The sequence below is a fragment of the Canis lupus genome, chromosome 4 (genome assembly GCF_003254725.2).
Source record: "Canis lupus dingo isolate Sandy chromosome 4, ASM325472v2, whole genome shotgun sequence".
Lineage (NCBI taxonomy): Eukaryota > Metazoa > Chordata > Mammalia > Carnivora > Canidae > Canis > Canis lupus.
This window is the reverse complement of record NC_064246.1, coordinates 72901543-72914951: the sequence shown is the minus strand read 5'-3', so window position 1 is coordinate 72914951 and position 13409 is coordinate 72901543. Positions and strand designations below refer to the sequence as shown.

The 13409-nt window shown below is 37.5% G+C and overlaps 1 protein-coding gene across 9 annotated transcripts in view; it reads right to left on the bottom strand.

Moving 5' to 3' along the window:
- LOC112652725 (UDP-glucuronosyltransferase 3A1-like) overlaps window positions 1-13409 on the bottom strand; it is a 119545-nt gene that overhangs the window by 102918 nt on the left and 3218 nt on the right. For 5 of the 9 annotated variants that reach the window (XM_049109360.1, XM_049109357.1, XM_049109356.1 and 2 more), the window contains exons 3-5: window positions 6618-6732; window positions 3571-4102; window positions 1156-1384 (exon numbers count right to left, since the gene is read on the bottom strand). In XM_049109360.1, the coding sequence (XP_048965317.1) occupies window positions 1156-1384; window positions 3571-4102; window positions 6618-6732 (876 nt within the window). The remainder of the gene's footprint in view (window positions 1-1155; window positions 1385-3570; window positions 4103-6617; window positions 6733-13409) is intronic. The other 4 variants (XM_049109355.1, XM_049109354.1, XM_049109352.1 and 1 more) reach the window with 1 other exon arrangement.

The following is a 13409-nucleotide window of genomic DNA, read 5'->3' as shown; positions in this document are numbered from 1 at the left end:
TCTCTCTGTCTCTTTCTCTTTGTCTTGAGCACTCTTTTCTCACCTGCCAACTTATTTCCCTCTTCTCTGAATTCCTGACACATTCATTGGCCCATAACTCATGTGGCAATCCTTAAACTTATACTGTGTGCGTTGTCTCCTCAAATACATGATTAGCCCCTTGAAAGGAGAGACTAGACTCTACACTTGAGTATTTCCACTTCCAGCATTTCCATCCCACCCTATTTAGAGCTAACTAAGATATTTGTTGAAAATGAAAAGTTTGTCTCAGCCTGTATCACTCAACTCCGAGGTGCACCAGAATCTTGTCTCTTCTTTGAAAGGAGCACCATGTGCCCCACTCCAGACTTAAAAGGGTTAAATTTGTAGAAGTGGAGACAGGAATCTGTTCCTTCAATTCCTCAAGTTATTTTAAGTCATTATCTTGATTATAAGTCTTTGATTCAATCAGTGGCTATGGCAGCAAGGGATCTGTAACAAGCAGCACTGAGCACAAAGAAAACCTATTGGGGGTGGGGGAGGTGAGGGAACTCTCTGGGACCAGGGACAAAAATGGACCAAATAACTATGAGGTTGTTCATCTTGGCACTCAGTTATTTTTGCACATCCTAAAGACACTATTGGCACCAATGTTGTGAAGGTATGAGTTATTCACACCTTAATAGCTAAGAAAGATGTGTTTGTGGGAGCAGTGGGTATATGTGTGTGTATATATATACACACACATACATACATATACACACACGTGTGAGTGCATGTGAGAGTGAACAGTTACTCATGAAGCCACTAAAAACAGTGGCAACATCCTTCTGATATGTATTCTCTAGAATCCATAGTTTGTTTTGGATTGTGTTTGGATGACCCTCTTCAAGATCTAATACAGTAAGTCAGGGTGATTTTGATGTCTCTTGATATCTGGCTTGGGATAAAAAACACAAAGGGGAGATGGCTGTTTGGGCACCTGATCTCATTAGACATAGGATCTGTAAGATCTGCCCTAAGAACTCCAGCTGGCTGTTCTGTTCCTGCCTTCCCAACACTTACCCTGCTATCAGAGCTCCTTCTAGTGCAAATGGGATTGCCCTACTAGAGGTCAGAGCCTGAGGAGTCCTAAAAGTATGTAAATGAGAAGGGTCAGACCTGGGCAGTCCTTACCCAGGAGGTCATTCTGAGGAAGCCAGTTCACAATTTTCACATTTGCTGCCAATTTGATCTCTTTGGGCCAATAAGGATTACACTTCCATATAACCCCTTGCGAGAGATTAGCAAAGGCACCATTCATCTCTCTGAGAAGTTCCTGAGTTTGAACGGTGCTCACCATGGAGCCCAGGGCTACAAGAACAAAACCAGAGTCTCCAAATTTGGCGATGAAATTCTCAAATTCCTGGAGAGAGGTAAGAAAGGAAAAAGAGGTGAACAAAGTTGTTCAGCCATGAAATGAAACCAGCTATTTACTGAACATACCCTCCCATCATTCCTAGGGCGCAGCCCATGGGACAGCTCAGTACTTTCTGCATGGTGCTTATGCCCATTGTGTTAGTGGGAATATTTTTCTTCTTTAAAATCCTGATGCTAGTGTCAGGGCCATCCTAGACCCTCTGCTCATCATAAGTCAATGGAGACATGGTTGCTTGGGAATTTCCCAAGGCCACCAGAAAATGGTAGTGTAAGGAAGAATACTGGTCGGGTGTTAGAGTCTGACAGAGGGAGGAGCTATGTTTGAGGCAACACTGGAGAAGCCAGGAGCAGTCTTCTAGCATAAGAAGTGGAACAGTGGAGAAAGGCTCCTGACCACTCACATTCAATGCACCGCGTAGAGTGCTTTGCTCTGATATGTTGTGATATTCTTATTAACTGATTTTTGTAATTCATCTTCTATGTTAGTGGCTCACCCACATGACTACAAATTATATCCACATAAGAAGACTTTTAAAAAGTGGTAGTGCCCAGTCGTAACCGTAAATCTGAGCAGCTTATTCTTTAAAATCCTCAGGCAATACACTTAAGTACTTAAGGTTGCGATTTAATGTTTTAATCTTGGCTTTAACACAGTTTTGGTCAATTCTTGCTTCAAGTATTTCTTCGGACCCTGACTCTGGACTTGTGGAGCCCCCCTTCATCAACTTCTAGCCCCTCTTTCCTGGATTGATTCCATCCAGCATAATACTGCCTGATTTACCATCTCAAAGGACCACTTTGACAACAGCTTTGTTATTCTTTTTAATTACAAAAGCCACATGAGACCACTATATAAAAACTGGAAAATACAGAGAAAAAATTTTAAAAGGCTCTCTTATCTAACAGCCATTACAATCCTTACTCCCATTATGCTCCCACTTAATAATCCCCTTCCCCTGCCCTATAACCAAGGCCTAACCCACCTTCCTATCAAATAAAGTCTCCTGCAACCCGGTCTGGCTATATTTATGCAATTGAATCTTCTGGTTAGTCTAGCTAGAGTCACCAAAAGAACACACAGTAGTGCCTGTCTTATTTTAACTTTGACACTTAGAGCTACTTATTCTCTTCAATTGGAAGTCCTTCCACCCCTAGCTCCATACATAAAAATCCTGCCATCAACTCAAAGCCCATCTAGCCCATGGATCATTCCCCAACTCTCTCTACTCACTCAGGTCAAGGTCAGTAGATAAAGGGTAGACACTTGGGTGCCTGGAAGACCCAGACCAAATCAAGGCTCTTTCCAGCTCTAAAATGAATGGTAGCGGGAAAGTCACTTGTGCCACCTGAGTCCCTGTCTCATTTACAAAAATGGAGGTGGCATCATACTTCCCTCCAGGTGGCAAGATATTATATAAGATAAATTCCATAAAATGCCAAACCAGTGCTGATAAGCAACAGGAAGCCAACTCATCTTACTCCCCGCCAGTTAAAAACTTCTACTGCAGTAGTTCTGAGTTTATGCATTCAAACCAATGCAGCAGCTTCCACAATGTACAATTCCCAGGACTGACCCCAGATCAATCAAATCAGAAGGCCTAGGTGGAATTAGGAATTAGGCCTCTATAACCTGGGGATGCAGGTGATGATGCCCACATTTCTTGCTGTGGGCACACAATCCCACTGGTTACATAACTGTTGTGAGTTTCATTGTGAGTAACTCATCTCTTTAACAATTCTCACATGTAATGAATGCTTGCTACACAGTTACTATATATGTGTTCATACAAAATGCACATGAAAATATCAACTTATTAAAAGGCTTATCCCAGGGCACCTGGCTGGCTCAGTGGAAAAAGCATGCAACTCTCAACTCTGGGGTCATGAGTTCAAGATCCATGCTGGTTTTAGAGATTACTAAAAATAAAATAAAATGAAAGGTTTATCCTACCAGGGCTAGGAGTAGAGAAGACCCTACATGTACTATGTAAGGAATTCCTCAGGGTTGTGCAATTCCTAACACTATAATTGCATCACCCTGAAAGTGAGCCTTCCTTAAAAGCATGTCTTAGATGCACTTGCCTCACCCTATTCTGTCCCAGTTCCCACTGGCAGGGCAGCCACCAACGGAAGAGCTCTGCATGAAGTCTATATTAAGCACTAACCACTTACTTGTGGCACTGGTTTAACAGGTCTGGCCATTAAGCCTCCAACATACACAGTGTTGGGAAGCAGGGGGCGAGCAAAATCAAATGCAAAGTCAGAGTTAACAAACCATAGTTCTGCTTTCTTTAGAAGATTAGACAACACTGGCCTAGAGCCTTCTGGGAAATGTTCCTTGATGGCGTTGTCATAAGAAGACTGGATTTGCCATTGTTTTCTGGAGAAATTGAAGAACATCAGAAAATTCTTCACTCGGCCCCAGAAGTCCATGTGGTCAGTTAGAAGGGAATGGAATACTGGGACATAAGACAGGGGGCATGGTAGTCCAAAATCTATAGTACCAAACGAGGAAGAGAGAATGGACACAAATGGTTTTCCAAGCTTCTCAGCAACCAGGAAAGAACAGTAGTCAAAATTCTCAATTATCACTAGATCAAAGTTCTCATTCTTTAAGATGTCCATGATATCCTTTCTCCTTAAAAAATGACTGCACTGAAGCCCCAGTAGTTTCATAAAGTCTAAAAATTTTCCAAATGTGTGTCTGTAGGAAAGAAAAGAAAGAGTGACTATTCACTGGAAGTGTTAATTTCACATGTGTAAAGGAATCTTGAGCTACAAAGAAAATATCCCAGGTGAGCAAGACCACACCTAGCAGCAACACACCTGTCCCACCACTGTTTACAAGTACCCTCATCTCAGTCACTTTGAGCACATGTTCTGTTCTGGAGAGTGTTCTCTTTTTCCCCTCCTCTTCCTTCTTTCATCCAAATCCCAAGTACTCTCTATGCCAGTTTTTTCAAAAAATTGTATCTTTGAGTTGTTAATTCTTGAAATCCACAGGCACATCTGAATTATGTTAACTGGAAACAAATTGCCACTGTTGGACCTTCTGCTCTGGATATCTTCTCTGACCATAGCAAATCTCAAAGATCTCTTTCTACTTGATAAATTCTCTAATGTTCTCATTAACTTTCTTTTACATACTGGCTTTTTATGAGTGATTTTCTTGTTTACTCAGCCAAACTGTGGAAGTCACTTGATGACACAGTCCCACAAATTTTGATCATACAGGCTATTTTTAAAAATCACTGTGGATTCTGAATGTAATAGATCACCTCATGCAAGGGACTAATTTATCATATTAGAACTCAAAACTCAGCTAAAATGGGAATTCCACCTTTCTATGCCCACAAGTCAAGCAATGAAAGAAAATAAAAGAAAATAGAGAAAGAAAAAAAAAGAGAAAGGAAAAGCAAAGCAAGGTCCGGTTAATAATAATATTATTATTAGCTTTTGTACCTCCACGTAGATTGAAGTATCCAGAGAAGATAATGATAAAGAGTACTAACATGTGATTAAGACTTTGCCCAGGGGAATATTCCTAGGACCTATCTCCTTATAATGCTTTCCCCACTGCCTATATAGAATATGATTCTGTTTGCTTCCTGTTTATACACTTATGGAGAAATAGATAAAAATGTCCATCTACACTTCAAGGTAACAGAGGTAACAGGTGCAATAGCTCAAGACATCAGGGGCCCACTGGCTACATGGAGGACCATGAGAATCAATGCCCTGGTACCCTGTAATTATACACTAGTGTACCACTGCACCCCAGAGTGAGAAGGACCAGAAGTGAAGAACTTATTAACAATATACAGATCTCTGCCTGATATTTAGGATCAACTTCAAGTCATACAATGAAAGTGATTGGCAAAAAACATCCTTGGCTGTATATTTTTGAAGATTTCTTTTAACAAAGGAGTGTGACTGTCAGATGTTTTAGATAATTTCAGTAGTGCCATAAGAATTCCTAAAATATATTTCATTCATCATCATATCTAAAATTAAGCTAACAAAGAGAAAAAATGTTTAAGAATGCGTAGTTACCTATGCCTGTCTCCAAAAATATTAAGGGAGAAGACATAGAGCAAATAGTTGAAATATATAATAACGAACAGTACAAAATAATCCAGCCTCAGTATCAAATGAATAGGTTAGATCAGACCTAGGCAAGAAGGACTGTGGTCTCCCAGTTTGAGTAAGGAAAAAAGGTTCTACAGAAAAAAGGGAAATATAAGCAAGACTTTGACTAGTAAGTAAAATTTTCAAGGTAAAAAGAAAGCAAGATCACTGTAATTATTTAAGATGGATTTTCTTGTCTTCCCACATTCATGTCTAAGAGTAAGGAGTTATGTGTTCCTCTTCATTCAGACAAGGCAAAAGGAGTCGTGTCTTATTCTGCATGAGATTGATTGCTTTTTACAAGGACTTTACATGGCCAGGGTGCCTGGGTGGCTCATTTGGTTAAGCATCCGACTCTTGATTTTGGCTCAGGTCATGATCTCTGGATTGTGAGATCAAGCCCCTCATCAGGCTCGGTGCTCAGTGGGGAGTCTGCTTGAGATTCTCTTTCTCTGCCTCTTACTCTACCCCTCCCTCTGCTCCTGCTCTCTCTTTCTCTGTCTCACTCTCTCTCTGGGCTGCCCTGGCACCCCAATAAATGCATCTTTAATGGCTAGATGTTCAACTGTTACGAAATCAAGGTTCTTAAGTCTTCCCCCATTAATAGAATATGTGTGAAGAAAAGAAGAAAAAGTTATTTCCTTATTTCATTTCCCTACCAAGAGTGAGAGGGTGAGGTGCCTATGTTTCTGTGTTGGGGAGGTTATAAACAAAGATTATAAGAGAAGTGTTGAAAGTACATCCCAGAAGAAACAACCTCTACTTTCTACAGAAATCCATTCATGGAAAATAAATAAATAAATAAATAAATAAATAAATAAATAAATAAATAAATAAATAAATAAATAAAATCAATCCATTCATGGAAGAGGAATAGTGCAAAGCAAAGAAGAATCTCCAGTGATTAAACTGGATGATTTGGTGTGAATACTTGATTCCCCAATCATCCATGCATCATCTATCCCTTCATCTATCCACCCATCCATCATCCCTTTCTTATGTCTTCAGCCCAAACATCCATGCATCCATCCATTCATTTACATCACTAAAATAGTGACTCTTTGGCTCAAGTAATAAAAAATAACAATTACCTGCCATTCAAAGCTTCTTCTATAAAATAATCTACATACTCCTTCAATCTTTTGTTGTAATCTTCAGGTGGAAACCAAGGAATAACTTGGTATGATGTTTCCTTCTCTGTAAAATCTGAAAAACACCCATGGATTAAAAATGATAAATATGTCACAAAACATGGATTAGTATTAGTGTGATAATATCAATATTTGTTTGCTCAAATAATTTTACTTTCTTTAAATGTTTGCCTTTTGGACTACTTTTGTATTGTTTGGCTGCATTTTCATTCATTCAGCCTTATAAAATGATAACATGTATTGAGAACCTTACACTAATTCAGGAGTGCTTCTCAATTTAAAGTTATGGAAGCTTCCATTTTTTAAAAAGACTTATTTATTTATTTATTTATTTATTTATTTATTTATTTATATTTATTTGAGAGAGGGAGCACACAAGAGCAAGGGAAGGGGCAGAAGCAGAGAGAGATAGAGAGAGAGAGGGAGAAAACCTCAAGCAGACTCTCTGCTCAGCACCAAGCCTAATGAAGGGCTTGATCTCACAACCCTAAGATCATGACCTAAGCCAAAATAAAGAGTCATATGATTAACTAACTGAGCCACTAGGTGCCCCTGGAAGATTCCATTTAAAGCTTCTATAAGGTTTAACTATCTGTCTCATTTTACAGGTAAGGAAACAAAGGTAATTAAAGATGCAAAGTTAATTATCTTTAAGATAATTTGTCAAGGAAGTTATAGAATTTGATTTCAGAGCCTCTGTTCTTTCTGTTTTAGAAAAACTCATTTTCATTATTTAGAGTGGTAAATCCAAATGTTTTTTTTTATTCAATAAAAAAATACTAAAAAACATAAAATAGTAGACTTCTGTACCTCTACTTACCAGCATGGCTTCTCCCACATATTCATGTATAATAAAAAGTCTGAGTCCATTTTTGATGTTTGACTACTGACAGTTTTCAAGCCCTATCTCTCATGCCCTCTTCAGTACTTCATCTGATCAAACTATTAAGAAAGTCAGCATGTTCCCTTGGCCCTTGTGGGAGTTTCAAACTATGCAAGTTAAGTCAATGTGGGGGAACCTTCATCACATCCCAACTCTCTACCCACAATAAAAACTCAAACCAGTTATCCCTTTCTTCTCTGGAAAGCCATTTTTTAGATTTGCTTAGGAACCTGTCCTAATCTTCTAAAAAAAAAAAGCATTATTTGAGTAATAAAAATTCTATACTCTCTTGTACATATAAGTTTTCATCAGTTATAACATCCAATCAAATTGTGTGTAAACTGGGGATACGTTAATGCACAGCCCTACATGTTAAAACCACCAAGCCCAATCTTAGTGAAATTACTACAATCCAAGTATGTACTGTCAAATACTTTGCAGTTACAGATTTCCAATCACAGGCTAGTATGTTCTATTCAGTACCTATGTCAATATGCTCCCAGCTTCAGTTTGCCTTCACCTCCGAAAGGACACAGAACACCTTTAATTTGTTGTCCTCAAAGTATTTCAGTAGTCCTACTATTGGCCATAATCTTTATTGGCAAGATCTTAATCAAATCCAACTTTCACCAGGAACCACTAGTACATTATATTGAGAATACCCTGCTCTAAGGATAATCATTTGACATACTCAGTACAGAGAAACATTCTCAAAGGAACTCCCACAAAGGGATGTGCCATTGCCACACCCAAAGCTCAAGGCCTAGGACCTCAGTTAAATTCCTGGGAATTATCTGATCAGGTAAGGCCTCTCTATCCATGACACTATCAAAAAACAACTATTAGGGCACCTGGGTAGCTCATTAAGCATCTGACTTTAGCTCAGGTGATGATCTTAAGGTCCTAGGGATTGAGCCTCAAGTTGGGCTTCCTGTTGAGCGGGAGTCTGCTTTTTCATCTCCCTTGCCCTCTGCCCCTCCCACTGCTCATGGATTCTCTCGATCTCTCAAATAAATAAATAAAATTTTTATATACAAAAAAGAAACAACTATTGACTCACAACACCACAATATCTCAACAAATCCAACAACTTTAAAACCTTTTTTCAATCTGGAGACAATATATTTCTGATTTATACATAAATCCATTTATGCTTAATTTTGAAAATTGGCCCACCTTGAATAATGTCAAATAACAAAAAGATCTAGAATTGGTCCAAATTGCAATACAGTAGGCGCTGTCATTAGTACCCCTTACATTTGCATTCATTATCAAGCCTTCAGCAACCTCTTCCCATGCTTCCTGGAGTTGTCTACCTGTGATAGCAGTATTAGTCTCCAATTGCTGCTGTAGTTAATTACTATATAAACTTAGTTGCTTAAAACAAAACAAATTTATTATCTTATAATTCTGGAGATCAGATGTCCAAAATGGGTCTCACTAGGACAAGAGAAAGGTGTGGGTAGGCCAGCGTTCCTTTTGGAGGCTCTAAAGGATAGTCCATTTTCTTGTTTTTTCCATCTTTTAATGGTTGCCTTCATTCCTTGGCTCATGGCCTCCTTTCAACTGGAAATGACATCACCCATCATCTGACTTTTCCTTCCATCATCACATTTCCTTCTTTTACTCTCTTGTCCTCTTCTCTCTTTTTAATTTAAAATCAATTAATTACATATAGTGTATTATTAGTTTCAGAGGTAGAGTTTAGCAATTCATCAGTTGCATATAACATCCAGTGCTCATTACATCAAGTGCCCTCCTTAATACCCATCACTCAGTTATCCCATCCCCCCAATCTTCTCTTTTTTTTAAAAGGACTCTTGTAATTATATAGAGCCCAAATGGATAATCCAAAATAATTGCCTCATCTCAAAATCTTTATATTAATCACATCTGCAAAGTCCCTTTGCCATGTAAGGTAGCATATTCATTGGTTCTAAAGATTAGAGGATCTCTTTGGGTGAGGGCATTACCTTCTACCATCATATTCTGCTCGCTGGACCTCAAATACTCATATCCATATCCCATACAAAATACAATCATCCCATCCCAACATTCCCACAAGTCTCAAACCATTATATCATCAACTCATAGTTCAAAATCTCATCTAAATATCATTAGCTTGAATGTCCCAAATTATATTATCCAAATAATTCAATCAGGTATGGGTGGGAGAGTCTGGATATGATCCATCTGTGGACCTATGAAATTAGGAAACAGTTTATCTGCTTCCAAGAAATATTAAGATGCCAGTTATAGATAATTATCATTCAAAATGGAACAAAATGGAAGGAAAGTATGAATTTCTGGTCCTAAGACATGTTGACTTCCAACTGGGCAGACAATGTTAGGTTTTAAAAACTGGAAATAACCTGCTGTGATTTGAAGCTCAGCCCTGAAGCTTGAAGTTCTACCCTCTGTACTCACTGGTCACACTCAGACACTTCATTTGTTCTTCATAAAAGGTAGTGTGAGCTCTCAGCTGAATAATTTATGTTTCTTACTTTGGGGGAGTTCAATGGCCCTCTTTCATGTCATTCTTTCTCTGTCTTTCTCAGTCTAAATTGGCAGTGTTTATCCTGGTATAAAATTCTCAAGGACCTTATGGATCTTCTGGGTATGTCATGGGAATTCACTCTACTATACAAGAGCTACTACACAGATCTTTAAAAATAATTTCATCTCTACTTTCGGCTTCAGACAACAGAGCTGAAGGGACTCATGATTCACACACTTAACATTTAAAGAGCTCTGTGAGACTGAATATTCTGACCATACAGAGGCAACCGCAAGAGGCTATCCAGCCACAACTCTGGTTTTCTCTTTCCTGACAGTGAATCTCCTAATTTTAGAATCTTTTGCAATCTGGATAGGCTGAGAATTTCCTAAATCAAGAAGTCCTCATTTCTTTATGATTAATGGTTTTTCCTTCAATTTATCTCTTTCCTCTCACATTTTACTATAAGAAGCAAGAAGTCCTCAATATCTATATTTTTACCAGAGGTGTGTGTTTATGATGGTTTACATACTGTCTCAGACAATATAGATTTTCTCTACCATGCTCCTCACTTCCTTCTTGGTCCTCATTAGCAGAATTCTTATATTTTCCATTAGGATACAAATGACATGTAACATCACATTAGCTTCAGGTTTAAAACATGATTTCATATTTGTATATATTGCAACAGAATTCTTAAAATCCACATTTCTACCAATGGTCTCTTCAAGACAATCTAGATTTATTCTATCAGACTTCTCAATATTTTTCCAGCCTCTATTGATAGCCCAATTATAATGCCTGACATTGGTTGGAGCCACAGTATATGTGAATATTGAAGATCTTTGCTTCTTCAACCTGATACCATTTCTTTATTAAAGTAGTAATGAATGAACAATATGGGAAAATGTGTCCAAACAAGGAGTGAACACATTGTAAGGTTCAAATGCTACAATACACTGAAATGGGCATCAGGTCAAAAATAATAACTCAGTCATGTGTTTTTTCCCTGTTTGCAGACATCTAGTCAAGGTAAAGAATTAATATGCTGTTTCAAAGCCTCAAAAATGCCCATGATTGGGGAATACTAGAAGAAACTCGAGACTCCTAAACCTGGAAGCTAAGGATGAAACTGAAGGGACCAAAAAAAGACATACAAATGGCCAACAGACACATGAAAAAACACTCAATATCACTCAGCACCAGGGAAATACAAATCAAAACCACAATGAGATAGCACCTCACGTCAGTCAGGATAGGTAAAAATAACAACTCAGGAAACAACGGATGTTGGCAAAGATGTGGAGAAAGGGAAAACCTCTTATTCTGTTGGTGGAAATGCAAACTGGTACAGCCACTCCGAAAAACAGTATGGAGGTTCTTCAAAAAGTTAAAAATAGAGCTACCCTATGATCCATCAATTACACTACTAGATATTTATCCAAAGGATACAAACATAGTGATTCAAAGGGGCACATGCACCCAAATGTTTATAGCAGCAATCTCCATAATAGCCTAACTATGGAAAGAGCCCATATGTCCATCGACAGATGAATGGATAAAGAAGATGTTTTATATATATACACACAATGTAATATTACTCATCCATCAAAAGGAATGAAATCTTGCCATTTGCAATAATGTGGATGGAACTAGAGGGTATTATGCTAAGTAAAATAAGTCAGAGAAAGACAAACCCCATATGAATTCACTCATATGTGGAATTTAAGAAACAAAACAGATGAACATAGGGGAAAGGAAGGAAATATAAAATAATATGAAAATTGAGAGAGGCAAACCATAAGAGATGCTGAAGTCCAGAAAACAAAATGAGGGTTGCTGGAGGAGAGGTGGATGTGGAGAAGAGATAACTGGTTGATGGGCATTAAGGAGGGCACTTCATGTAATGAGCCTGGGTATTACATGCAACTGATGAATCACTAAGTTCTGCCTCTGAAACTAATAAAAAAAATTGAAGGGATTCATGATTTCAAATTGTTTATAGATTTTTATGTACATATATTTATTAAAGGGTTAGAAGGTCTGTCGCTTTTACTGGTTTCTGAAAATTAATGGGAACTACCCAAATTATTTTTTAATCAAATTAAAATTTTAATTTAACTTAATTTAACTTAAAATTTTAATTAAATTTAATTGCAATTTTCAAAATTAAGAATAACTACTTTGAAAATTAATATACTACAGCTATTTAATCATGTCTGTGGTAAACGCAGGTATAAAAAAGATATACATATAAATAATGTTCAGTGAAGGATGCAGAACCTAATCTAGAAGGTGATTAAAATGGTTTTAAGTGGGAACTCAAATAGATATTTGTACACCAATTTTCATAGCAGCATTATTCACAATATCCAAAAAGGTGGAAACAACTCAAATGTCCATCAACAGATGACCAGGTTAACAAAATATAGTATGTCCTTATAATAGAACATTATTCAGTCTTAAAAAAGGGAAGATATTGTGATCCATACTATAGCATGGATGAGCCTTGAAGACACCATGCAAAGTGAAACGAGCCAGACACACAAAAACAAATATTGTATGTTTCTACTTAAATGAGGTAACTAGAATAGTCAAATTATTAGAGAAATAAAGTAGAATAATGGTTACCAAGGGCTGCTGGCAAGGGGTAATTGGCCGTTACCATACAATCAGAACAGAGTTCCCGTTTGTGAAGATAGAAATGTTCTAGAGATGAATGGCAGTGATGGTTGCACAACAATGTGAATGTACTCACCATCACTAAACTTACAAAGCAAATGTTTAAGTGGCAAATTTTATGCTGTGTATATATTACCACAATAAGAATCTTAAAAGAAATTTTCACAGAAAAGAACTTGTCTTAATAAAATCTGAATAACAAAGACTGATCACCTTTAAAGTTTTATAATTTCTCAGAATTTTATTCTTCAAACTGCTGCTCAAAATTGCATCTTTTTTTTTTAATCAAAGCCTAAGAAGACATCAGATTGAGCAATCCAAAGCTTAAAGTACTAAATCCACCCAACATTATTATTAGCCTGCCATATTACCTTGAGCAAGCCATTTCAGTTCTCTGGGCTGCTGTTTTCTTGTCTGTCAATAGACAAGATTTATTGCTCATATTAGCTAAAATTCATTGGATTCAGTGATTTAGTTAAGAACGTCCAAACATGATTACACACAAATTGTTGGGCAGTCATTGATTTTTCAAGAGAACAAAATCATCTCAATGATAGATCTTAGCTGGATAAATAAGGGACTTCCTAAGAAAGCTTTCTTAGATTTCAGATATCATAAAGGGAGAATGTAATCTATGAAATAAAAAAGAAGAGTAATTTGTGATAAAGCA